The following is a 25795-nucleotide window of genomic DNA, read 5'->3' on the forward strand; positions in this document are numbered from 1 at the left end:
CCCGTATCTAACCCAGGCGTCCCATACCACCTGAGCCCGTCCAGAGGACCTTCGATACACCACCTATGAACCGCCATGCAGATGGCCAGAGTCGCGGCCTGGGTCCAAGTCCCATCCATCAGTTGAGGAGCGCTCAACTGATCTCCACAATAGCACTGGCCCTCCCTCTATATAGAAGGAAACCCGCTATAGATAGCATAATGCTATGAATAGCTCCCTCCATATAAAGCGAGCACTATATATGAATTGCTATCCCGTAACCCACGTTCACCTGCTATCCAACCCTAGGTACACCATGCACATGACATACTCCCCTCCGTCTAAGAACTCGCTCCTGAGTTCACCAAAAAGCCCGAAAACTCTCTGTGAAGATGAGTCAATGCCAATAACTATACTCTGACTACAGTTTGAGTGTGCTATACTTTCCATGAGATTCAAATCAAAGAGAATCTAAGGCCAAAGCCACAATCTGTGATAACCAACCCAAGGAAAGTAAATCTCTCAATCTAAACAAGGTTACATATCGTCGAGTAGTCTCCTCGAGAAATCAAGTAACGCCTGAATCCACAGAGTTAATTCCGTTGACATATCCGTACACAAGCATGGTAAAATCTGTACCTGAAGGTAAATGATTCTATCAACCTTATCTATTGAATATCCTTGAACTCAAAATCTTAGGTTGAGATCGAGGAATCATTGTTCGAACAACCCCATCAATTGAACCCCTCGAGGTCAATTTTTGGGTTGCAATTTCTATCAACCCTAATTCTTGAATTACTTAGTATTCAGAAAATCCGTCAACAGACTACCCTTGTAATTCAAATTCTTGGGTTGAAATACATGACAGACTTTCCATCGCATAACAATTAGGTATCCGTTCATAACTCATAATGGAAGAATCTTCATGGAAGTATCAATGGGCAAAATCCTTACCAAAGATATGGTCCCCTTGATCTATCCTCGAAATGCCCCTACATGAGGAATCAATAAAAATTCAGTTGGCTATATCCAGTCAATGGTACTGTTCTAGACATGAATATAGTCAACCATCATAGGAATAACATCCTATGTGATCCAAAGACTACGGAAACATACAATCCGAAATCTCTTAAAACAAGATCCACTATCGAATATCCTGTATAAACTTGTGCACAACAAAACCGCTCCGATCACATGATCATCCAGTTCTTAGGATCTCTTATCTAGGAACATCAAGTTCCAAACAAGGCACTGACAGACCATCATCAGAAGAGATGCGGTAACCCTCCCTAAGATTGAGTCTAGACTATGGAGCTCCTGGGTTGAACCCAAAAAATACATGGCTTCTCTTAGGGTAAAGAATCTTAGTCAGCCCTCGTAAAAAATCTAATCAGGTTGCTCCTAATTCAATTCAGCCTACTTGTACTTCACCCTAGAGGTCCTTGGGTATTATTTCACGCTGGATTATACCACCACATCAGAGATCTTAAATGTAACATACCTTAGTGTCCCATACCACCAAAGTATACTGCAAATAAAAAACTCAGTGGACAATATGAGTAAATCAGGTAGCCAATCCCTCTTCAACTCAGATGATCCCAGATTGAGTTAGGGTGGCAAATCCGTTCTCAATGCTTTTCTTAATGTGATTATATCACCCCCTTGTGTTACAATACCCCAACCAATAGGTCAAAGAAGAAAACCAGTAGGTAGCATCCCTAACAACTCTTGAATCCTGACTATCCATGACCTCGGGCCAAAAGAGTGAGAATCAAAATGACCCCGCCTTTGGACATGATTCAAAGAAGGTATCCAACAAGACTCATCTTGGTCTAATCAACAAGAACCTTCATATGTCCAAACGGTAACTCGAAGAAACGCCATAACTCACAATCACATTGAGATCAAAACTTCAAATAGAAACCAAACAGGAATCTACGCACCAAGATTCGAGAAAGGGAAATCCAATTGCCTTTGTTAAATCCGGTCTAATATGTAACAAATACTCGGGCACCATTAATGTACCATATATCTTAAAAACTTCAAGATATATGCAAGAAAAATAAACATTATATAATTTGAAAAAACCAAACAAATTATAAATGCCACTTAGTTACAAATCAAACCCAAATTAACCAAAACCTGGTCAATTTAATAACAAGACAATTTAGAACATAATTCATACAAAATTGGGGAACATCTTGAACCAAACATGGTTCAAAAGATCGAGTCGAGCCAAAAATAATTGGGTGTCGGTCAAAACTAAAGATTTCAACCTCTTCATCGCTTCTCAATAACTCGGAAGTGGTATAAAGACTCTAAAACAAGTTGTCTACATTTAGAACAGCATGAGCCTTCTTCAATATATTTTTGGTACTGAGGGGTTTTATAGTAGTGAAGAGCTGCCTAGAGTTCATCTATCAAGGAATCCATCTCTCGTAGCAGGTCATGAGGTCTACGAGGAATAATCTCCGATGTAGCCTCGTCCTCCATCTCAATAAAACAGTAATCCAACGTAGGTGTCTCATTACTTTGATGTCCTTCCATGGCTGGAAAATATCTCGCACAGGAGAGGGACTAGAAGAAAAACAGCCGTGTCCAAACACGTGCTCTTCCCAAGAGAGAATCTGGTGCTGCGTGGAATCAAGGAAGAAGGCGAGTAGAGGATAGCAAGAAAGATGGTGGAATCTGATAGGCTGATCTTAGACAGAAAGAGGGTGGGAAATTTGCCTTCATGCGTTGAAGTGCTGAAGTGAGAGAGAGAGAGGAATCCCGGGTATATAAATAGCCAAGAAGGGCCATCAAAAGCTAGGCGAATTTAGGGCGGGTGCTTGATTTAGAGCAAGTGCTTTCCTTGCTAGAGAAAAACAAAAAAGCAACCTGCTTTTTTTTACCAAAAACAGTCTCGCTTTTAATAGATTTGGGCCCGCTTTTCTCCAGCCAGCCAAAAATAGCCAAAACGCGCTAAAATCAGGCCATATGCTCCTTCCCAAAGCCAAGTGCCTTCCCCCAATCATATCGCCCCTATCTCGATGCTTGAATTTCCTAGACAAACCGTTCTCTGGCTTACGAACGCCCTCTCTTTCCTCCTACTTCTCAACTGCAACAAATCTAGGTCTCTAGGAATCTCATCCTTGAGAACCTAGAGCGAATTCTTTCCCTAACCAGCCTACTCTTTCCCACACAGCCAATCACATCAACAACCCAAGCGTGGGAAGTTATAGGTCAGAAACAACACATACTCATATCTCTTGCTGAAACATCAAGTCTTCTCATCACCTACCCTTCTCATGGAATCTCGATTTCCAAACACGTAGCAATTGAGAGAGAGCACACACCGTATGGACTTCTATTTCTTCCACAACTCTCCCAATCATGAGCGCACATCATCAGCCAACAATTCAGCCCATACATGAGCGGAAATTCAGATTTGCAAGAGCAATCTCAAAAAGCGTACCTGGAAGACATCTTTTTTGCATACCTCGCGTTGAATTCAATTGTGATAGGACGGCTCTGATACCAAATGACACGACCCTGCAGGATCTGATCCGATCACTGACCTAGAATCCCAACCAGAATCATAGCGCAGGTGCCTCGATCCTCCCGACCACTCCCGAGCACGTGGGCGACTCATCCATAGGCCCGTATCTAACCCAGGCATCCCATACCACCTAAGCCCGTCTAGAGGACCTTCGATACACCACCTATGATCTGCCATGTAGATGGCCAGAGTCCCGGCCTGGGTCCAAGTCCCATCCATCAGTTGAGGAGCGCTCAACTGATCTCCACAATAGCACTGGCCCTCCCTCTATATAGCAAGAAACCTGCTATAGATAGCGCCATAGGATTTTGCCCTCAAAATTTCATATGCGGGCTGTTAAATCGGTGCAGCAAACAACAAATAATAATCAGCCTGGTAGGAGATAGGGATTGTCTTGGACAATGCTCTTTGGCTGCCATGAGTTCTCATCCTCAAGGAGTCCCTCCTACTTGATAAGATACTCGGTGTAGACTTTGTTTCGGAGTACGTGATCCCTGAAATCCATGATGCTGTCATGTGCATGGTGTACCTAGGGTTGGATAGCAGGTGAACGTGGGTTATGGGATAGCATAGGGCTGGATGGCTATTTTTAGCCGAGATTGCTATATATATAGATTGATTCATATATAGTGCTTGCGGCTGTAATGAAGGGGAAAAAGTGGCCAAGTTAGAGGCCCTTTAGGTGGAAAATGTGGAGGGACTATATAAGTCTCCATCCACCCACTACTATGTACTTTTTGATGTGACATCTAATCCTATCTACTCTCCCTTCCTCCTTCCTGCCTACGCTCACTCAGTCTCTCTCTCTTCCCTACTCCCTCTCAATCTCTCCCTCTCTCTCCTACCCCATTCTCTCTCTCCTACCCTTTCCTCTCCCTCTTCCCCTCTCTCTCTCTCCCTTCTGCTCCTCTATTCCCCTTTCTTCAAATCTGTCCCTACCCCTTCTCTACATCTACCAACGTTTTTTTTTAGTAGATCAATTGCGAACTATGATAGCAACTGTAACCGGTTTGACAGAATCTTGTAGAACTTCATGCCTACTTGCGCCCACGATCAGTTCATCTCACTTGACAAAGAACCCAGCACGATGGTGACCATCTATATCCGCTCGGCTCGAGAGACTTCCCGATCTGCTCTTCTTGTACAAAATCGGCTTGAGCCCAACATGAATTTTGAAAAAAAATACACACGTAGATGAATAAACTCTGTCTCCTCTACTGTGCTGTCTACGGAATTTCCTGCTAGCAACAACTTGTTGCCTTTACGTTGAATTGAAGAAAAACACACAGAAATTCAGGCATGCATGCTTTCAGCAACCTAATTCTATGCCGTCTCAAGAGGAGTTGAGACAAAGAACTATGATGGCATTGGACAGCGCGCATAGGAGCAAAAAACAGGATGATGGCAGAAAAAAAATGGGATGAGACTGGTAGAGCAACCTGGAAATGCCTTTATACTGACACCATAGTTACGTTTGCAAACACACCGAGAAGAAACACAATCCCAACATAAACTCAGATCATCATAACTGGAAAACACCGAGAAAAACCATGTACCAATAACTATCAATAGTTGTCGAAAATACAAAGTTCACTGAAGCATATAGCAATCACAACCTCCTAGGAATCATAAACCCATAAGAAGAACCCTTGCAGGATCACATAGAACTTGTTGCCGAAGACTGACTCGGTGGGTCTTTGCACCTTGCGGTGTGAGGGGAAAATTCTTTTCCAGGAGTGAGGAGGTTCCGTTTAGTCAGGGACAACCCCCATTGTTTACGGTCCAAACAAGATCCGGTAAGGACACCATGAGCACTAGTGAGTAGTCCAACACAGGGGGGGAGGGTTTAGTGCCTCAACCACCACCCCTACCATAGAATCCTGCAAACACTCCCATGTCTTCCATAACAGCCATGTTGCAGGCTATGATGCAGATCAGCAACAACAATTCGAGGCTCTCTTCACCCGCATGACCCAACTTCAAGAGATGTGGGAAGATCGTGGGTAGGCCGCCAGAGAGCATGAAAGGCTAGCTCGGGAGGCAAAAGAACGCGACCGGGAGCAAAAGAAGAACACGAAAGGCTAGCTCGGGAAGCAAAAGACGAACACTATTGGGAAGCTCGAGAAGTCGAAAGGGCAGCTCGGGAAGCAAAAGACGAACGCGATCGAGAGGCTCGAGATGCGAAGGAACTCCGAGACCGCGAGGCTTAAAAGGACAAGGAGCTTTGCGAATGTACCACTCAAGAAGAGAAGGAAGAACGGGATCGGCAGCTTCTCATTTCTCTACTCCGACCAGCAGGGGGAGAAAAGGACAGACTTCCACCGCCAGCCGAACCTTCCTTTCCGAGAAAGCTCAACTTCACATGGTCTGATGGTAAGCAGGAACCCTTAGTTTTGACTTTTTTGCTCAATCAAATCAAGAGTTACTTTTGAGTGATGCCTACGAAGGACAATGAGCGGTGCATCCTAGCATCCATGCACCTCATAGGCAAGGCGGTCACCTGGTGGCTCAAGTGGCAAAAGGACCACTATGATGCAGACAAGGAGACACGTTTCTACAGCTGGATGGAATTCGTGAAAGATCTTCGATCACGGTTCCTGACACCGTAGTACTTGGACAGGCTCCAGAGTCAATTCTACGAGCTATGCCAGGGGGACACTGAGTCAGTGAATCATTATGCCAATAAATTCATGCAGGTGTTTGTACAGTTGCAGCGGGAGAAAAATTAGAAGCTCAACAAATTCCTTTATGGGCTGCGATCAACAAACATCCTGTGGTACATTCGTAGTTTTCAGCCACCGGACTATGAGTGTGCATACAAGCTTGCTCATAACTTTGAGTTCATGCACAAGGGTCAAGGACCCAAGCAAGTCAAAAGTAAGAAGCCCTCGAGTTCTGCCGCTATAGATGTAGGAAAGAAGGCCAGCATGGGGCAACGTAAGAAGAACTGGCCAACAAAAGACAGCAACGGCTATGGAGGGTATTTGGACGCAGCCACCCTAGCGACCTATGTCAAAGTGAACCGCTATTTTTTTTGCCATGAGCAGGAGCACAAAAAGTAGGATTGCCCACATTTCAAGAAGCAACAAGCATTTGGATCCACGTCAAGTGGTTCTTTCACAGCTTTGACGTCGGCCAAGACAACCTCAGTGGTTATAGAGGAGATCGATTAAGATTAGCAGAAGGGGGACTCTCACCAATTTTCCACCATGTTCCAGTTCTACGGACAGATCGGCGGCCATAAAGCCCTCATCCTCACAGATTCAGGGAGTTCCGAGGACATCATTTCCACCAAAGTTGGTCATTAAGTCAAGTTGACTCTCACCCCGTCCAATACCATCGCCCTAAATGGGGCATTCATACGACAGCAGGCAGAGAGCAATAAGATGGCCTCAAGCGCCACTCTAAAGGTAGGAGGATGGGCATATACCCGTACTTTAACCTCAAAATTCTAGACCACGGGGGTAGGTCCATCGATTGGCTTAAAGACACTTTGCCTCGCCCTTTGATTTCCGCAATCCAGATGGCACGCGAGATTCGCAAGGGAGGAGAAACATACATTGTCTATGTCAATGCGACCAATACAAAAGTTCCAGCTAGGACCCCCGATCATGAAGCTTTGCCCCGAGCATGAAGCTTTGCTTCAACAGTACCAGGACATTTTCCTCACATCGAGCTTGCCTCCAGTTGGCCCTACCACCCGGCTAGAGGAGCATCGTATTGAGCTTTTGTGTGGATCATCACCTCCCAGCAAGCATCCTTACCGTCTCAGCAAGACGATGGAGGAGGAGCTTGAGCAGCAGTTAGAGCAGTTGTTACGCAGTGGCTTCATCCACCCCAGTAATTCATCGTGTGTAGCTCCAATTCTCTTCGTCAAGAAGGACAATTCAGCTCGGATGTGTGTGGATTACTGCGCATTGAACAAGCTTATCATCAAGAGCAGGCTCCCCATGCCAAGGATCGACTACATCTTGGAGCGCCTTAACGAAGCCAAGATGTTCTCAAAAATTGATTTGAAGAGTGGGTACCATTAGATCCGGATTCATGAGCCGGATATTCAGAAGATGGCATTTGGCATAGAGAAAGCCTAGCATGAGTTTGTGGTGATGCCCTGCGGTCTCACAGGGGCATCTGCGTCCTTGAACTGTATGATGCTTCGAATCTTCAAATCGTTGGTTGGTAAGAGTGTCGTTGTGTTTCTCGATGACATTTTGATTTTCTCGAAGGATCTAGCATAGCATGTGAAGCACGTTGAGTAGGTTCTTCAACTTTTGAAGGACAACAATTGTACATCAATGCCAAGAAAAGCAGTTTTTTCTTGGAGGAGGTACATTATTTGAGGTACATCATCACTCTGATAGGTGTTCGCCTGGACCTAGCCAAGGTGAAGGATATTGTGGAGTGGGATGTGCCTACCACATCATAGGAGATTCCGATGTTTATGGGCATTGGCTAGGCCTACCGGAAGCATATCAAGGATTTGGCAAAAATTGCAGTTCCCATTATCACCGATCTTTTACAAGGAGTAAAAAGCTAGGAAACAGCCTGTCACCTTTACTCCAGCAGCTCTTTCGTCCTTCACCGAGTTGAATGAGGCAATTACTATAGCACCGTGCCTAGCATTGACACAATGGGATCAACCTTTCGGTGTATGGGCCGATGCGAGCGACTCTGCCATTGGAGCGGTTCTGGAGTAGAATGGTCACCCCATCACATTCGAGGGACATAAGTTACTTCTAGCAGAGACCAGATACTCTGTTTATGACAAGAAGTTATGTGCAGCCATCCATGCCCTCAAGACATGTAAACACTTTCTCTATGTTTAGGATTTCACAGCTTGCACAGATCATCGGGCCTCGTGGTGGATTTAGACCATGCCGTCCCTCAGTGGTTTGATCGACTAACCCAGATGGAGCCAGACTTTTTTGCAGTTTGGCAGCATGATCGAGTATCAGCTCGGATCAGAGAATGTTGTGGCAGATGCTCTTAGCAGAAGAGGAGGAATGGTCACCTCTATTTCCATAGTCCAGGAGTCTTCTATCGAGGAGATGCGCAACCAGTACCATACGGATGCAAATTTCCAGACACCTTGGTACAAAGTCCTGCTGGACGCACGCCCAGGTGACTATGCTATACATGACGGGTGGTTATTCTTCAAAGGACGACTTTGTGTGTTGTCCTCATATTGTGCCACCATACTCCATGATATGCACGATTCTTCAGCAGGTGGACACTGAGGCATCACAAGCACTCTCGAGAAGATAGAGTGCAAGTTTTTCTGGCCTCATTTGCCAGTGATGTTCATCAATGTCTCATTGCCAGGTGTGCCAGCAAGTGAAGGTGTCTCATGGGAAGCTACCAGGATTACTCAAGCCCCTCGAGATTCTGAACCAACCCTTTGAGTAGATTAGCATGGATTTTGTTATAGACCTTTCACCAGCTATTGGTACCGGGAACATCACGAGCCCGACCATCGTGGACAGATTTAGCAAGTTTGTCATGCTAATTCCATGCAAAGGTGCCATCGATGCACATGACACAACTCGTTTATTTCTTAGATGGTGGTATTCGATGTGTGGCATGCCTTGTATCATTGTGTTCAACAAGGATTCCAAGTTTACTAGTCATTTTTGGAGAGCCCTATTCGAAACTTTGGTACCAAGCTCAGTTTTTCCGGCAGTTTTCATCCGTTGTAGAATTCTGAAATGCTATGTTGCAGATGCTCAATCCGCTGGGAACAGTACTTACCCCTAGTTCAAGGGATCTTGAACGACACCCATTCTTCCAGCGTGGGTCGGACTCCCTATGAGGCAACTTTCGGCGAGAAGTTCAAGTCCTTTCTCACCAAGACATCTGAGAAGGTATATGAAGCCAAACGCATCACAGAGACCTATGAGCAGATCATGGAGTCAGTAAAGGACCACATTGCCAAAGCCCAGGAGACCTACTGAACGCAAGCCAACAAGCACAGGCGTGATAGAAGTTACAAGGGCGGGCACTGGGTCATGTCCTAATCTAGAAGCCCTAACATGCACCCTTTTACCCCTCTCTTGGGATAAACATTAATTCCATTTGCCCCTCGGCAATTTACACATTTAGGTGCACCTAGGTCCTCGACCTTAGGTTCGTCTAGTCTGTGCCATGTCGCTCTTGCCAAGGACCTTGACATTGATTCCTTTAATCGTTTACTTGAAACACAACAAATACAATATAAAAGTCGGCCCTCTAAAAGAAAATGTCTACTGACCCTTCCGAGGTCATGTTACCTCGACTTGAGCATAACACCCTAAAATGGAAACTCTAATCTATCGAGTTCTCTAGTGAGTATGCGTGAACAAGTATTGATGTAAGGCTTGAGAGACTGACCCACATAGCTCGTGCCGGACTATCCCTGGATTAGGGCTCACAATGGTGTTGCGACATATGACAAAATCACGTACAGCGCTTGTCGATGTAGCCAAGTGTCACCTTGCACCCAGGTGCAGGGGTGCATGTGACAATCGTGGATGAACACGTGCAACCATGATTTAGTTTCCAGGTATTCCTGAGATGTATCCAAGATACTTCAGCCATACCATGGAGGGGGGTTTGTTACGACTTTTGCCCTAGTATGGCCTTGTAGGCTAGTTAGGACAATTGGTCCCAGCTAGGATAACTAGAAATGGTAAACTTAGGACATTTAATTCTAAGTTGGTGGGGCCATGTATTGGCTACCATTGTACTTTCTCATGATCCATTTTTCAAGTACACTCCTTTTCTTCCTTGCCCTCTTGCATTTCATCTCCCCTTCCATCGCAACCCATCCAACAACTAAGTGACAAGTATCAAATGACATGGGGCTTGGGATCATCGATGACAATAGGCTCAAGTACCACAATTGTGCATAGTGAGATTCGTGAACGTAATCATACGGTTTTGAGGGTTGACAATGTAAAGAATCTTGCATATGGGAAAATTATTAACACCATAAGATGGACTTGAGTGTCATCAAGCGATAGACCTTCAGCGCATGCAAGGAATCTGAAGGGCATCAACGAGTTGAGCTTTGTCAGCAATATCTTAGGAGATAGGATAGACCAACGACCAATGGAAGTTAGGCGATGCTACAAACCACCAATGGGAGAAGAGACGAAAGATTCTAGTGGATTTGACCTGAAGAGAAGAGGATGTGACTTGAAGAGGAGAGGTTAAAGAAGAGAGGGCATACTGTACAGGAATTGCCACTTGTAATAGGATATCATCGTTCCAAGAGGGGAGAGCAAAATGTGAGGAAAATAAGCTAGAGCTATGAGCTTGCCTGTGGGAGTAACTTGTAGTGGTCCTCGGTGAATGTTGTCACCTTCTTCTAACTTGATTGATGATCTATTTTAGTGTTCGATCCACCTCTATATAAACTTGTCTACCGATCCTTCGTAAGCATAGGTGATAGCATCGCGTTCCCCCATGCTTACTTGCACCATGGTACCTTCATTTGGCAGTACCACTTTGCTCACTTGCATCATCATACCTCACAGTAGGCATGACTCCTCGCATCAGTGGCCTTTGGCCACCAGTAATAATTTCGGAAGAGTATAAGCTCCCATCTTAGATATAATTTCTTCAAGAGAAAATTGTTGTCTATTGCAAATCTCTACAATAAAGGCTATTAATGCAATCATTGCTTTCATTATGTAAGTAATTTACATGATGGTTAGTGCATTAATTGGTTGTGAATGGATGTTTGATATTTGATGTGAAAATTTATGTTTTGGTTATTCTAATGGGTATAGCGAGATTAAGCATTTGCATGCACATGGAACTCACATGTTCATATCCTTGAATGCTTAGGTGTTATTAGGGATTTCTGCCAAAGAACTTGAAAATGAGCTATGGAAACCTGAAGAAGCCACACAACAGAGACTTGCTAATCTACTTGTAGATAATGGGGATGCATTCGATCTCGATAATTTGAAGAAAAGATATTCACCACAACGGTTTATATGTGTAAGGTTTGTGTAATGATGCCTTTGATTGTATTTCTAGACCTGCAATGTGTTCTTTTGACTGGTCAAATAAATTTTCTGATGTAAAATCATTAACGTGATTTAGTTTAATAAAGTTAATCACTTGAGAATACAATCTGCATAAGCACAACTTTGACAATTCTAGACTCCATCACAAAAGAGAGGAACAAAAAAGCATTTGAGGATGTTAACAGGCTCTCCACACTTCGGTATGGTCTACACACAACATGAAGTATTAATGTCAAACATGCAAGTTTAATGGATGACAAAATATATGCTCCATCACAAAGGGAGGGACCAAAATATTTGAGGTGTTGAAAGACTCTCCACATTTGGGTATTGCCTATACTCAACATGATACAACTAAGTTGCATGGCTGTATTAATATCAAACATGCAACTTTATACGTTTTCTCATGGTCCAAGTGCTTTTACTTAATGCAGCATAAAAGCAACAACACAGTATTGCATTGTGAACAGAAAGCAGCCGACATGGGCATTGTGGTTAAGATTTCGGCTGTCTATCAATCTCTTCCAGAGAAACTAGGGGAGTTCTCCAAAGAGGGAATTCTCCAAAGAGTATTTCTGAAGCTCCTCCAAGCTTTTAGAATGGCAGCCATAAGAGGAGACGTAGGAGACTTGAGGAGGGCTGAAGTAAAAATCCACTTGGTGCTACCCATCCAGTCTCCGCCTGAAGGAGTATATGCCTGAATGGTTAGAATAAATAAATCTTTCCAAGGCTCTTGCCTAAGCAAAAGTCCCCTTTCCACAAACTTGCAAAGTAATGCCCTCCACTGCAAGTCTGGGTCTATGATATTGAGGCCTCCTTTTGTGGTGGGAAGGATCAACATATGGTTAAGATTTTCAATACAAAAGATTAAGATCTCACAAAATGATGCTCGGACAATCTATTGTGACAACAAAAGTTGTATGTGTGCAACCAAAGTACATAGAAAAAGTAGTAATAAAGGAACTGGAAATGGTATTTTGCTCTACGGATCAGCAGGTTACTGTTATCTGGGAAAGAACAGGTGGTTTACATGTATGTGACAGATAAGTGCCAATCTGCCACATGGCACTCCCATATTGTCAAAGTTTTCCAAAATCCAATTTTGCACTAGTATTTTATACATAACTGTAGGGATCATCACACTCTAGTGCATGCTTTCACTTCCTCAATATGATTATTTCTCTTCAATAAAGGCTTACTCATGGTCTTGCCTAGTTTGTACATCTTTTCCCCTCTCATTTTCTCAACAAAGAAAGACCACACAAAAGCAGCTGCCCCTAACTCTCCCTAGGAAAAATGCACATTCTAGAAAACTATTACCATTATACTGAATAAATGAATTTAACAAACAGAAGAAAATACCCAGCCAAAGGTGTTTCCGTTGCTCCTAAAATTCTTCATGCCAAAGATAAATATTTTGAAGACATCTTGCAACTAGGATAGAAATCTCCACAGTCTACAATCTAAGCCAATCAGAACCACACATATGGAAACAAAATGGTGTACAGGAAGGAAATATAAGAATTAAAAAATAATGGATTTTTCAAATGGATCATTTGAAAGCACAATTCACAACATAGCTCATTCAAAACTCACACAAGAGTTAAGGTTTAGAGAAAATGTGACACGACCGCCCGGGGGGGTGGGGGGTGGGGGGGGGGCGCTTGAATTAGGATTTGTCTTCTATCAAGGCTAAGCTTTATGTATTTTTTGTACTTCCAATGATGCTTAGCCAAATTACAATGCATTACATCTTCTTGGTGGAATGAAAATTAACTCTAGGAGCTCTAATACATGTATCTTTCTGGTTTTTTAAATAGCTCGAAGTTTGGAGTTCAAGATCCAAAATTAAAAAAAAAAAAAGTACTAGGACTATGGTGACAGTGAGAAGACGTATAGGGGCCAAAAACTTACAAATATGAGCAGAACTGAGCAAAACAACTAGCTGAGGCAGAGTCTTAAAGTAGGAATCAATGAGTTAGTTGGGCTTTTGTTGCAGGAAGAGGAGAGATGCTCAAATTTTGCCCAAGCCTCTCGTCAAGGAGAGCAAGCGCTTGCCATGGGTGGAAAGGGCAAATTTCAAAAAAAAAGTTTGAGCCAAAACACAGCCATACAACTCAGCCCAAGGAGGGGAATGCAAGCAATTCAAGCAAAAATTAGAAAAAGGGCAAATGCAACTATTGCAAGAAGCCAGGACATTACATCGCAGAGTGTCAGAAAAGGATAGCCAATGAAAAGAAAAGGCAAAGAGACAGCTCTAGCAGTAATTTTGTTGTCCCCACTGAAACTCAAGCTTCAGATGCACATGGTGAAGCTCATCTTGCCCAAGGTGATAGAGATTTTGTGTTTGCTGCATTTAGTGAGAAGATGGATGCCAGGGGGGATTTGAATGTTGAAAATCAATCAAGGGATGCTTCCCTTGTTGCAAGTGATACATGGTATATCGATAGTGGTGCTACTAAGCACATGACTCCTCGCCAGGAGTGGTTTGAGAGCATCACACCTGTTCATGACAGACAGGTTACCTGTGCCAATGATGCTTCTCAAGACATCCTGGGAGTTGGGCACATTCCTATTCAGTGTGATAATGGGAAAGTTAAGTATATTCGAGATGTTTGGTATGTTTCAGATTTGAGGTAAAATCTGATTTCAGTTTCAAACATTGCCCATGATCCACATATGTTGGTCGAATTTCAGGATAACCAATGCAGGATCAAGGATCCAAAGAAAGGGTATGAGGTTGTAGCAATAGGCACATATGACAAAGGCTTATCCAAGCTTGATGCTCAGCCTTATGATCAGAAGGTATTGGCTGTAGCAAACACTTCCCAGGCTGATTTATGGCATGCCAGGTTTGGACATGTCCATCACCGGGCATTGTCCTACTTGTACAACAATAATATGACTCAGGGAATGCCAAAATTATAGCAACCAACAAATGAAGTGTGTGAGGGGTGTACACTTGGCAAATTGCATCGCTTGCCATTCAGTAAACAAGGCAAGAATTGGGTCAAGGCAACCGGAGTGTTGCAGATAGTGCACAGTGATGTATGTGGCCCCATGACTATTCCCACGCATAGAGGAGCAAGGTACTTTGTGACCTTTATAGATGACTTCTCTAGGTTCACATGGCTTTTTCTCATGAAGGAAAAATCTGAGGTGTTCTATTGGTTTCAGGAGTTCAAAGCTATGGCTGAGAATAAAACCAATTCTAGGATTGGAACACTCAACTCAGATAGAGGGGGAGAGTACATGCCACATGCATTCCAGGAATTTTTGAAGCCATCACTCTGCGGCTATAGGTTTTTCTTCCAGATTTGATTCATGACATGCAGACAGAGTTTGTGCATGGCAGAAGCATATTTGATAACATTTTCTCATTTTGGGAGGCCTCAGAATGGGCCATGCAGAGCCGCCAGAGATTGGCCATTCTACTCTTGGACTTTGAGAAAGCTTATGACAGAGTAGACTGGGATTTTTTAGAGGGTACTCTATCCCACTTTGGTTTTTCAGATGCATGGATTAGAGGAGTATCGTCTCTCTACAGATCAGCCCATAGCCAGGTGCTCATTGGGGGGGTAAGAGGGGATAGGTTTCAGATTTCCAGATCAGTCCACCAGGGATGTCCTCTTGCCCCTTTTCTTTTTCTGTTTGTGGCGGACCTTAGATCTCAAGCTGATATTTATGGGCTGAGGCTTTCTATCCGCCGAGAAGAAGAGCTCCTGGATAGTGAGCTGGCAGATGACACGGCTGTTTTTTTGGATGCGACCCCCAGGACACTCACTTCCTTTTGGACAGCATTGGATTTATTTTGCACGGCTGCAGGTGCACACATTAATTGGCATAAATCCAATGATTTTTGGATTTGTGATGGTGACACCCTGGATTGGGATAATGATATTGCCTTCACTTGGGTACAGAGGGCTGTCTCTGTCAAATATTTGGGCTGCCAGGTTGGGGTGGGCATCTCTCCCTCACAACAGTTTGCTCCGGTGTTGGAGAGCATGAGAAGAAAGCTCCTTTTCTGGAGCTCAGCCAAACTTGACTTGGCTTCCAGGGTGGTGGTGGTTAATCAGGTTCTTCTAGCCACAACATGGTTTGTTTGCTCTTGTTGGTGCCACTCTAGGGATTGTATCACTCAGCTTAAGAGGCCCATACGAAACTTTTTATGGAGTGGTCTAGATGGCACAATTGATGTTACAGCCAGGGTGGCTTGGGAGACCTTGATTCTTCCTACAAGAGAAGGGGGTTTGAATATCATCGACCCGGATCTACAGTGCAGAGCCTTACTCTGCAAGGTCGTTGTGAGAGGACTTATGCCAGGGCAAGAGCCTTGGAAGGATTTCTTTATCAGATGCATACAATCTCGCACGCCCACTTCAGGAGAGGATTGGACACATAGGACCAGATGGGTTTTCACCACAGCCCACCTCAGATCTCCCTCTTCCCCTCTTATGGTTGCTATCCTGAAAGCATGGGCCAGCTTCAGGAGTACACTTCGCAGGATTCCCCCATCCACCCATGAAGAGATTGATAGGCAGCCTATCATGTGGAATGACAGTATTTTGGATGAGCATGGCAGACCACTTGGAGCTTCTCCTTACATGCTGTGGCCAAGATGGGAGAGGGGCCCTGCTTCTACCGTGGGAGCATGGAAAGCATTCAGGAAGCTTCCTGCAGACCAACATGCACATATGGTTCTTAATCTCAGAGGAAGTGCAGGGAGAGTCCAGCAGATTGATGCAGCCTTGCCCTTGGATTGGGTGGACACAGATGACACGCCTATTTCTTGCTCCACCTGGATGGGGGCATTTTCCAGATTGGGAGCTCCTTTACAGGTGATTGCTTTTCATGACACACATGAGGATGCCTTAGTCTTTGATGTTTCTTCGAGGGGCAGGCTGTCCAGATCCACAAAAGATATCTTGTCGGAGGTACCGTTTCAGCCAGTCAGGATAGTGGGCTTCGTGGAGCATGGCTTTCTTTCACAGTGGTACTTGGATCCTGACCTGCTTCTCATTGCCCTGGGCTCATGGAGGCTGTGGCTCTATGGAGGTGTCCCAATTAAGTTTTTGCAGTGGGACCCTGGGGAATGGGAATGGATAGATGAAGGGCACCGAGAGAAGGGCATGCCCTTCTTTTGTTACATGGTTAGTAATGGCAGGAAATTCCAGCTTAGCTCTAGGGGTTGGAGGCCTACCAGGGCTCCTCATTGGGACAACTTTCAGATTTCTGCTGACTTGCAGAAATTTTTTTGGCAGAGGCTCTGGAAATCCCACCGGAATAGAAAAATCACTCTCTTCTTTTGGCTTTCTATTCATGGTGGGATAGCAGTGAACCATTGGAGATCCAGGTTCGGGCTTGACCCTACTTGCCCTCGTTGCCTTTCTGCTTCGGAGACAATACAGCACGACTTTGGGATTGCAGACAGGCGAGAATCATATGGAAGGGGATTGCAAGACTTTTCAACACTTTTGTTCGCCTCCCCTTCTATATGACCTGGGGATGAGTGGCTTGGCTCACTCTTTCAAGGCCCCAGGTTTTCTTTGAGAGACATGACTCCTCTTGGGCTCTTCACATCCGACGACACCTTGTGGAGTTGTGCTCTCTAGAGGATGTTTCGGCCACTCTCTTCAGGGCTGCTCATTCCTCGGTTGACTCTCCATGGGAGATCTTAGCTAGCATTGTAACATGGCACATTTGGAGAGCCAGATGCACTGAGGCTTTGGAGGGTTCTCAGGTTCACCCTTCTCAGATCTTGGCCAGTACTTGGACAGATACAGTACACACTCTGATGGCCACTTGGGCGACCATGCAGGGATCCTCTCGAGTAGCCTCCTCCAGGAGAGTTGCTTTTCTCAGAGATTGGAGAGACTCTCCCTTCTTTGCTGAGACTTCTACAGGGTTGAGTTGTTATTTTCAGCTTTAGCCTTGGTTTCTTTCTACCTCATTCTTCTGAGGTGTTTTTTATTACATGCTTAGCATGTTGTATTTTTGTCATAGTTAGGGGAAACGGAAACGGGGAATGGAAACGGAAACGGAAACGTTTCGGAATTTCTGGGAGGGCTGAAACGGGAAAACGCCACGTCAGTAAGGGAGGGGAGTAGATGATGATGGAGGGCTGAAGCAAGCTGCAGGAGAGAAAGGAGAGGAAAGGAGTGAATGGGGCTGAAGGAGGGCTGGAAAACCTTGAGGATGGAGGGAGTATGAGGCTGAAGGAGTGGAAGGAGGCCAAAATCGAAAGCAAAAAGACAAAAAACGGGGCTGGCGGTGGATTTCGCGTGATTTTGGAGACCTAGCAGCCTGTGTTGTCTGAAACAGCACATTTCAGGGCTTTGAAACACGTTTCAGACTAGCTGAAACGTTTCAGCCAGCTGTTTCAGGGTCCTGAAACGTTTCAGACCCTGAAACACGTTTCAGACCCTGAAACGTTTCAGACCCTGAAACGCGTTTCAGAAAACGGGGCTTCTCTAAAATGGCGTTTCAGGCCTGGCTGTGGGCTCTGAAACACGTTTCAGCGTAACTGTGATTTCCGCACGGAGCTTGCTCTAGCGAGTTTCTTTCTTACTTAATAGAAGTCTCTTTTTTGCAAAAACTTCACTTGACATGCCCTGAGAGGAAGAATCGTACTCTCATGGAGATGACGAGATGCATGTTGAAATTCAAGAGAGTCTCAAAGGCTTTTTGGGGAGAAGCAGTTGTGACAGCCACTTATATTCAGAACAGATGCCCTACCAAAGCTTTGGTTAATGTGACTCCATTTGAGGCTTTGTATGGCTTTAAGCCAAATGTTAGTCATTTCAGAGTTTTTGGGTCAGTGGCATATGCTTTGGTTCCAGATGCAGATCGGACAAAGCTTGATGACAAGAGTGTCAAATGCATTTTCGTGGGGTATAGCATTGAAAGCAGGGGATTTAGGCTGTATAATCCCGCTACCAGGAAGTTAATAATCAGCAGAGATGTTCTCTTTGTTGAGAATGAGTGCATGTAGCCCGCTAGTGCAGACTTGCCACCATACGATGACACCCCTTTGGACATCATCCAGTTTGAGGATGATGAGATGGAGTCTCTTGATGCTTCCCTTTCTACTTCTCATAGTTCAAATGGCTTGCCACATGTTGAGGATGGCTCTCCCTCAAATGTTTCAGATTTGCAGCCAATTAATGAGAATAGACAGCCTCATGTTTGGAGGCATTATCAACGTTGTGAGGCCACTAAAGATGTTGATGCAGCCCCAAGTGGTACAACAGAGAAATCTATATCACAGTGAGCAAGGTTGACCATTCAAGATGCTAAGGATCAGCCTACTTTGGGGAAAACCAGCACTCAGAAAAATCAGAAAAAGGTCAATTTTTCTTTGATGTTCTCAGTGATGGAAGCTGAAAATGGGCCTCAGAGCTTCAAGGATGCTCAGCTTAATCTGGCATGGCAGAAAGCTATGGAAGCTGTGAAGAGACATGGTGGTAGGGAGAGCACCAATGTAGCACTAGAAACTAGGAACGGAATGGAAAGATGAAAAGCAGGATGGAAAAGGCAAGAAAGTTCAAGTGCAAGGCAATAACCAAAATACTCACATGTAGATGAAGCTTGATGTTGACTGATATTTAAAGACTCAAGACAAGTACAATAATTTATAGTGTGCCACTAGACTCTAGAAAGTCACAATGTGTCTATGGGATATCTCCCAATATGACACGTGTCATGTCTAGGACTCACTAGAATATAAAACACCCCCTAGACTCATTTTTGACTCACTTTGACTTAATATTCCAACACCCCCCCATGAAGGCAAGGTGAGAGACTACTGGAATGGAACCAAGAATAGAACATGACAATGACGGTCATCAAACTGTGCACTGACGGTCTAGAACTAGACATGGTTCCCACACAATCTCAGAGGCAAGTGAGCTTGGCTCAGAGGCTAGTGAGCATAACATAGAAAGCTCATCTAGCATGGCTCAGAGGCTCATCATGCATGGATGCATGACCAACTCAGAGGTCTAGGAGACCAATACACCAACAAATAGACCTATCAAAGCCAAAACATATGGCTCCCACAGTACATCCCCTCCTGGCTCCAAAGACTAATGAGGGACATGGAGCCACACCAAAAATAGAAAAGAAATACATCATTTTAGGAGGACTATCCAAGGCAGAGTACCTTTATTGACTCAACACACATGATTTATTTCATTCATTTTGGGGGACAATCTAGGGCAGAGTACCCTTAGACACGGGCATATTTCATTCATTTTATGCATAGCAAGGGCAGAGAACCCATGTGGAACCCCAAGTAGTTGCCTGCACATGTGTGCACATCCCGAGTCGATGAAGAATGTCGATGAAGTGCATGGTGAGGATGCCCCATAAGATGTGTCAATGAAGCCATAGAAGCAGCTACCAAGGGTGATCATGTCATGACTCTCAATGTGCCGATCAGAGAGTCACTAAAGTCGAAGGAGAGGCTCAAAGATGAGCAATACTGATCAAGGGAGCAAAATGCCAAGTGAATGTGCCAAAATACATGATTTTGGCAAAATCCCCAAAAGAATTACATGCAAGGGACTTTAAAATCCAAGAAAACCCTAAAATTGGGAAATTAGGGTTTAGCAGGAAATTAGGGTTTTCTGAAAATTATTCTCAGAATATGAAAGCCCTAGTGCAGAGGATGTCAAATATGTAAGAATCACCAAAAATTACTGAAAGTTTTAGCTGTAATTACAAAATTCGATTTTTAGGGCAAAAAACAGAGTTTTGACTGTTTTTCCCAGATTTCAGCACTGGAGTTGCTCTTCAGAGTGTCTTCCAGCAGCAATAGAGGTGGACGACTGTAAAAATGAAGGCGGAATCTGAAAAACGACCTCAACCAAACCAGAAATCATGAAAAACAGTGTGGCAGCTGGTTCTAACAGCTCTTTGAAGTGAAAACGACCTTGGAGAAGCGTCAATATGAGGTGGCGCCTGCCCTAACAGCAGCTAGGAGCCTGAACACTTGAAGAAGAGCAGTCATCCAGCCCAAAACACAGTCTTCATGACAAAAAACGGGAGGAAACCACTTTGAAAATTGAGGAAGACAAGTCGCCCAACAGTCGCCTCTTCTTCTCCAAAGTAGATCAGCTCCAAAGTTTTCAATGGCAGCTTGAATGTCGATGTAGATCAGCTCATGGAGAGGCTAAGGGTGAGGAGAGAAGAGCTCAAGGGAGAGTGGGAAGCTGGCCCTCCAAGTGGAAGAGAGGACCTTCCAATGAGCAGGAGGAAAGGCGGCTTCATGGCTACCCTCTTACCTCAACCTCTTGGAGGTGGCTTTGATACCAAATGAAGAGACATGGTGGTAGGGAGAGCACCAATCTAGTACTAGAAACTAGGAACGGAATGGAAAGATGAAAAGCAGGCAAGAAAGTTCAAGTGCAAGGCAATAACCAAAATACTCACATGTAGATGAAGCTTGATGTTGACTGATATTTAAAGACTCAAGACAAGTACAACAATTTATAGTGTGCCACTAGACTCTAGAAAGTCACAATGTCTATGGGATATCTCCCAATATGACACGTGGCATGTCTAGGACTCACTAGAATATAAAACACCCCCTAGACTCATTTTTGACTCACTTTGACTTCATATTCCAACAAGCTGAGATTAAATCCATTGAGAAGAATGCCACATGGGACTTGGTTGATGCGCCCATTGGGAAAAATGTGGTTGGCACGAAATGGATTTATAAGGTGAAATGCCATTCAGATGGCATAGTTGAGAAATACAAAGCCCGTTTGGTCTGCCAAAGCGGTTTTGGCAGACCCATGATGGGATTTCTATGTCACAGACAAAGTATTCGAAGGGGTTGTTGCAGAAATTTAAGATGGAGAACTGTAAGCCTGTGGCTACTCCATTGGAAAAGGGACTCAAGCTGAGTAAGCATGATGCTGTTGAAAAGTTTGATGGCACTTTGTAGAGGCAGTTGGTTGGCAGTTTGATATATCTATGCTCCACAAGGCCTAATATTGCCTACGCGACAGGGCTTTTGAGCCAGTTCATGCATTGTCCCACGATCACACATTGGAATACAGCAAAGAGGGTTCTCAGATATGTCCATGGCACTCTCTCTCTTGGCTTGCATTATGCTTCAAATTGTGATCTAAAGCTGAGTGGTTTATTGGTCAGGGGGCATTGATGACAGATGATCCACTACTAGCTATTGCTTCTCATTGGGTTCAGCCTGTATCTCATGGCTCAGTAAGAAGCAAGAGCGACTCTCTCTTTTCTCCAGTGAAGTAGAGTACAAAGCTGCCAATTCAGCCACTATGGGGTTAATGTGGTTAAGGAAGCTTTTGCATGACTTACATCATGCACAAGATGGCGAAGCAAACTCTATCTTCTGTGACAGCCAGAGTTGCATTGCCATAGCCAACAATCCTGTCTTTCATGTTCGCATGAAACACATCATTATCATTATGTACGGGATTGTATTTCTGATGGCTTCACTGATCTCATCTATTGTCCATCTGAGGACAATGTGGCGAATATCTTTACCAAAGCCTTGTCAACAGATCTTTTCTTACGACATCGACATGGCTTGGGGATCAGAGACATTCTCACATTGTCAAGGGGGGTTGTGAAGTGATTCACAATGACATTGTTTTCACGTACTCCCATAGGTTGCATATCCATTTGGATGAATTTGTGCAACCGTGGTACTTTAGGTACCGCAGGGTACACCTGAGACGTTTCAAGGGTACTTTCAGCCATATCTTTGAGGGGGGATTTGTAAGCCATTACAAAGATATGGTGTTGTAGGCATAAAGTCAACCCTATGGTTAACTAGTAGTACTTGGGTACTATACCAAGTACTTGTATTATTTCATTTTGAACATTTCTATTGGAGCTTTCTTGTGTGTGGACTCTTGCTCACTTGTGTTCACAACGTGTCTCCACTTTGTTCCTACAGAAAGGGGGTTAAGGGGCATCCTTGCTAGATTGATTTGGTAATCTCAAACCTGCCCCTCTAACTCCACCAATAAGAACCTGGCTGTGGGCTGATTTGTAGAGGGTTGAAACCCCTTTGATCCATGCATCTGAGAAACCAAAGCGAATAACTGTGCCCTCTAGAAAGCCCCAGTCTACCTTGTCATAAGCTTTCTCAAAGCCCAAGAGTAGAATAGCCATCCTGTGGCCATTATGCATGGCCCAATCCGAAGCCTCCCAAAATGAGATGTTGTCAAAGATGCTCCTGCCATGCACAAATCCCATCTGCGTATCATGAATAAGATATGGAAGAAAGGGCTACAGACGAAGGCTGATAGCTTTAGCTAAGATTTTATACAAGGTACTCAGCAAGGTAATCGGTCTCCATTGAGACACTAAATTCCTGCAACCCCCTTTCGGAATCAAATGTGTGAGGCCCTCCGTAAGTGATTCTGGCATTTCACCTGAGTCCCAAACACCCTGCAGGGCTGAAGTAATGTGATCCCCAATCTGATCCCAAAAAGTAATAAAAAATAAGGGGGTAAGTCCATCTGAACCAGGACACTTGCCCTTGTGAAGGGCAAAGAGAGCAGTCCTGAACTCTAAGTTGGTGAAGGGTGCATCAAGTGAGAGCGTCATATCTCCAGTCACCAACCCAGGTAAGTGTCGCCAAATAACCACTCTAGCATCATCTGTGGCCCGAGTGTCAAGATTTGTTGTAAGAAGGGAGGCATAGAAATCGGTGGCAACCTGCAAGATGGCATCTGGATGTGTTTAAAGAACTCCACTTGAGTCAGCAAGCTGTGAGACGCTCTCCCTACTATGAAGATGTGCACTCTTGAGTGTGGGCCTACAATAAAATATTGGCATGTGGAACCCAACAAGCATGAGAGGAGCTTGTTTGGCCTCATTCTCATGCAAGGTCAGGCGATCACACCTATATCTATCTACTAGCCACTCAGGGTAGAGCTCTTGCTCACTCAAATCTTTCGATGGAAGCCACATGGCGCTTGAGGCTCTCTCCCTCTCTTGGAGAGCCTGTCTCCGCCTCAGGTTGTCGGCTTGCAACTATGCACTGTTTTCTCTAGATGGCCTTTTCCTCCCAAAGGGCCAGCCATTTTGTAGGAGGGCGTCCTCTACCTGCCAGATTTGTATAATGGCAGTACCTCGTCTGAAAGAGAGAGCCTGGGATCTTCAGTCCTCTTCAAAGGAGCTGCTGATGGGGCTTGTTTGAGTGTCGATTAATGAGGGAGTGGTTGGACATCGTTGTGCTTGTAAACATCCCAGTGGATCCACCTTTGTGGAAAGCACAATCACCTACATAAACGCAAGTTGGTTGGGCATAGTGGATTGTGGGTACCATATATAGGAGCAATCTGCCATTTAAGAGCAGGCACTTACCCGGCGCTATTTCTTACATGAGTGGGAGCGGGCCTTGCATCGGGTCCTAGCCTCCATTCAAAGAATGACGTGGTAGTAGGACATCTGTATTGTTTTCAAAAGTTTCAACAGAAGGTACTCTGGAAAGAACGATATCAAGTAATGTTGTAGGTATCCTCATAAGCCACCCACGCACCCGCGCATGGACGCACACGTGCGTGTGTACACACACACACGTGCGCACGCGCGCACACACACGCTTATATTTATATTTATAGTTGTATTTATACATATTTATATCTAGTTTTAGGCTCTTTTCCTTTTGAAACTTTACTTGACAAACACCGTTGATAATTTAGATTTATTTTGGCTGTGTTATGCATGTCTTCTAAGATGTTGTACATGGGGATAGATTCAAACACCTCCCCTCTTCCCGTCCTCACTCATGCGCTTCATTTCTAAGAACACTAACCTTATAGTGACTCACAAACAGCATTAAACTCTTTTCCTATTTCTTTCTAAGCGACACTTCTAATGATTTAACTCTTTGGTATCAAACCCATAACTGAATGTCTCTAATATTGTCAGGAGTGTGCTTATACCAGTTGGTGCATCTTTGAAGCAGATACTGTTTGGCTGTGATTTCCAACAAGATGAACGTTGATGGAGAATTGTTGCCATTGTCAGAAAAGAATATATCATCCAGACGAAAATGGTTTCATGCAATAATACATGCAAGAACTGTTGGAGAAGCTGCCGGGCATGCTCGAGCTGGATATCAAGAGGAAGGCCTTTCAAAGAGCTCAAAGATTTCTGCAAGAGCGCAGTGTTTGGGGCATGTGGATTGCATTGATTTGTCAACTCCTGAGAGGCAGACAACTGTCAAGATTCCAATCAATGATGAAAATTTAGAACCAAACGGCTTGACAGATGTTCGAGACGGTGGCAAGGAAAACATTGAAAGTTTCCATCTTTATAAGAGCAAACAAATGTCAGCTAGACGGTACATGCTTTTGATGCCGAACAATTTGGTGTTGTATTTGTGATGTTTACATAAGGGAAGCCTGATTTATGTCTCCTGATGTTTTAAAATGAGCGGTTTCAGCTGTTTGTGGCATGCTGCAGCATGTTGTCTGAATTGTACTTGCACCTTTCTATATTCAGGAGAAAGCTGCATCCACTGTCGTCTCTTTCATTGAATGATGATGTCAACACAAGCTCCAATTTTGAGTATACGGATGTATGTATAAGATTCTTTTCAGAATATACTTCCGGTTCATGATATTGTGAAGGCTTTTAGTTGTATCTGCAGACTTGAAATAGTCGGGCCAAGATATTGTGATTTATGATGCTGATATCAGATCTTCTGATGCAGAATATGCAAGATGAAAGTGGTCCTCCTTTGAAAGGTCCCTTTGGAGGAGAGGTTGACACAAGGCTAATGGGAAGCAGTGCAACCGCCTTAGCATATCTCCTTACACGTCATAAGGATTAGTGTCATATGCTTGGCTATTTCCTTAGCTGTTTGGGACACCCACCTAGAATTAGTCAATCAACCCAAGGCCGCTTACTTCATTGAATTTTCTCCTTGAATAAAAGGCACAGTGCATTGCAGTACAGCATGTAAACTTATTTATAATCCATAAAAAGAATTGCTTCCTAAGGAAATATTTTCTTATGTGTTTCTTAGTCCAACCTTGCAGGTTTAGAAGGTTACATTTTTTATTTTCTCGAGAAAAGTACCTTCATTAAAAATTGCAGGTCCAGAAGGCCATGCCTCACCTTCTTGTCTTAGTTGATAACTAGCTCAAAGTGATTTGAATGAGAATAATAGTTGTCAGTTTTCCTGAAGGTTTAAGTTAGATGATATTTGGTTCTGCCTTCCCAATGCAATTAGAAGATATATTATGTAATTTGTTAG

The 25795-nt window shown here is 44.1% G+C and overlaps 1 protein-coding gene across 1 annotated transcript in view; it reads left to right on the forward strand.

The window, feature by feature from the left end:
• LOC147891206 (ATP binding microtubule motor family protein) overlaps window positions 1-25483 on the forward strand; it is a 118867-nt gene extending 93384 nt beyond the window's left edge. Inside the window, exons 16-19 of the mRNA XM_087389717.1 lie at window positions 11348-11508; window positions 24500-24877; window positions 25039-25114; window positions 25250-25483. Of these exons, the coding sequence (XP_087245843.1) occupies window positions 11348-11508; window positions 24500-24877; window positions 25039-25114; window positions 25250-25369 (735 nt within the window). The 3' untranslated portion in view covers window positions 25370-25483. The remainder of the gene's footprint in view (window positions 1-11347; window positions 11509-24499; window positions 24878-25038; window positions 25115-25249) is intronic.
• Window positions 25484-25795: the final 312 nt, after the last annotated feature.

Source organism: Dipteris shenzhenensis, chromosome 18, assembly GCF_047967505.1.
Source record: "Dipteris shenzhenensis isolate YYH24624 ecotype China chromosome 18, Dip_SZ_1.0, whole genome shotgun sequence".
NCBI lineage: Eukaryota > Viridiplantae > Streptophyta > Polypodiopsida > Gleicheniales > Dipteridaceae > Dipteris > Dipteris shenzhenensis.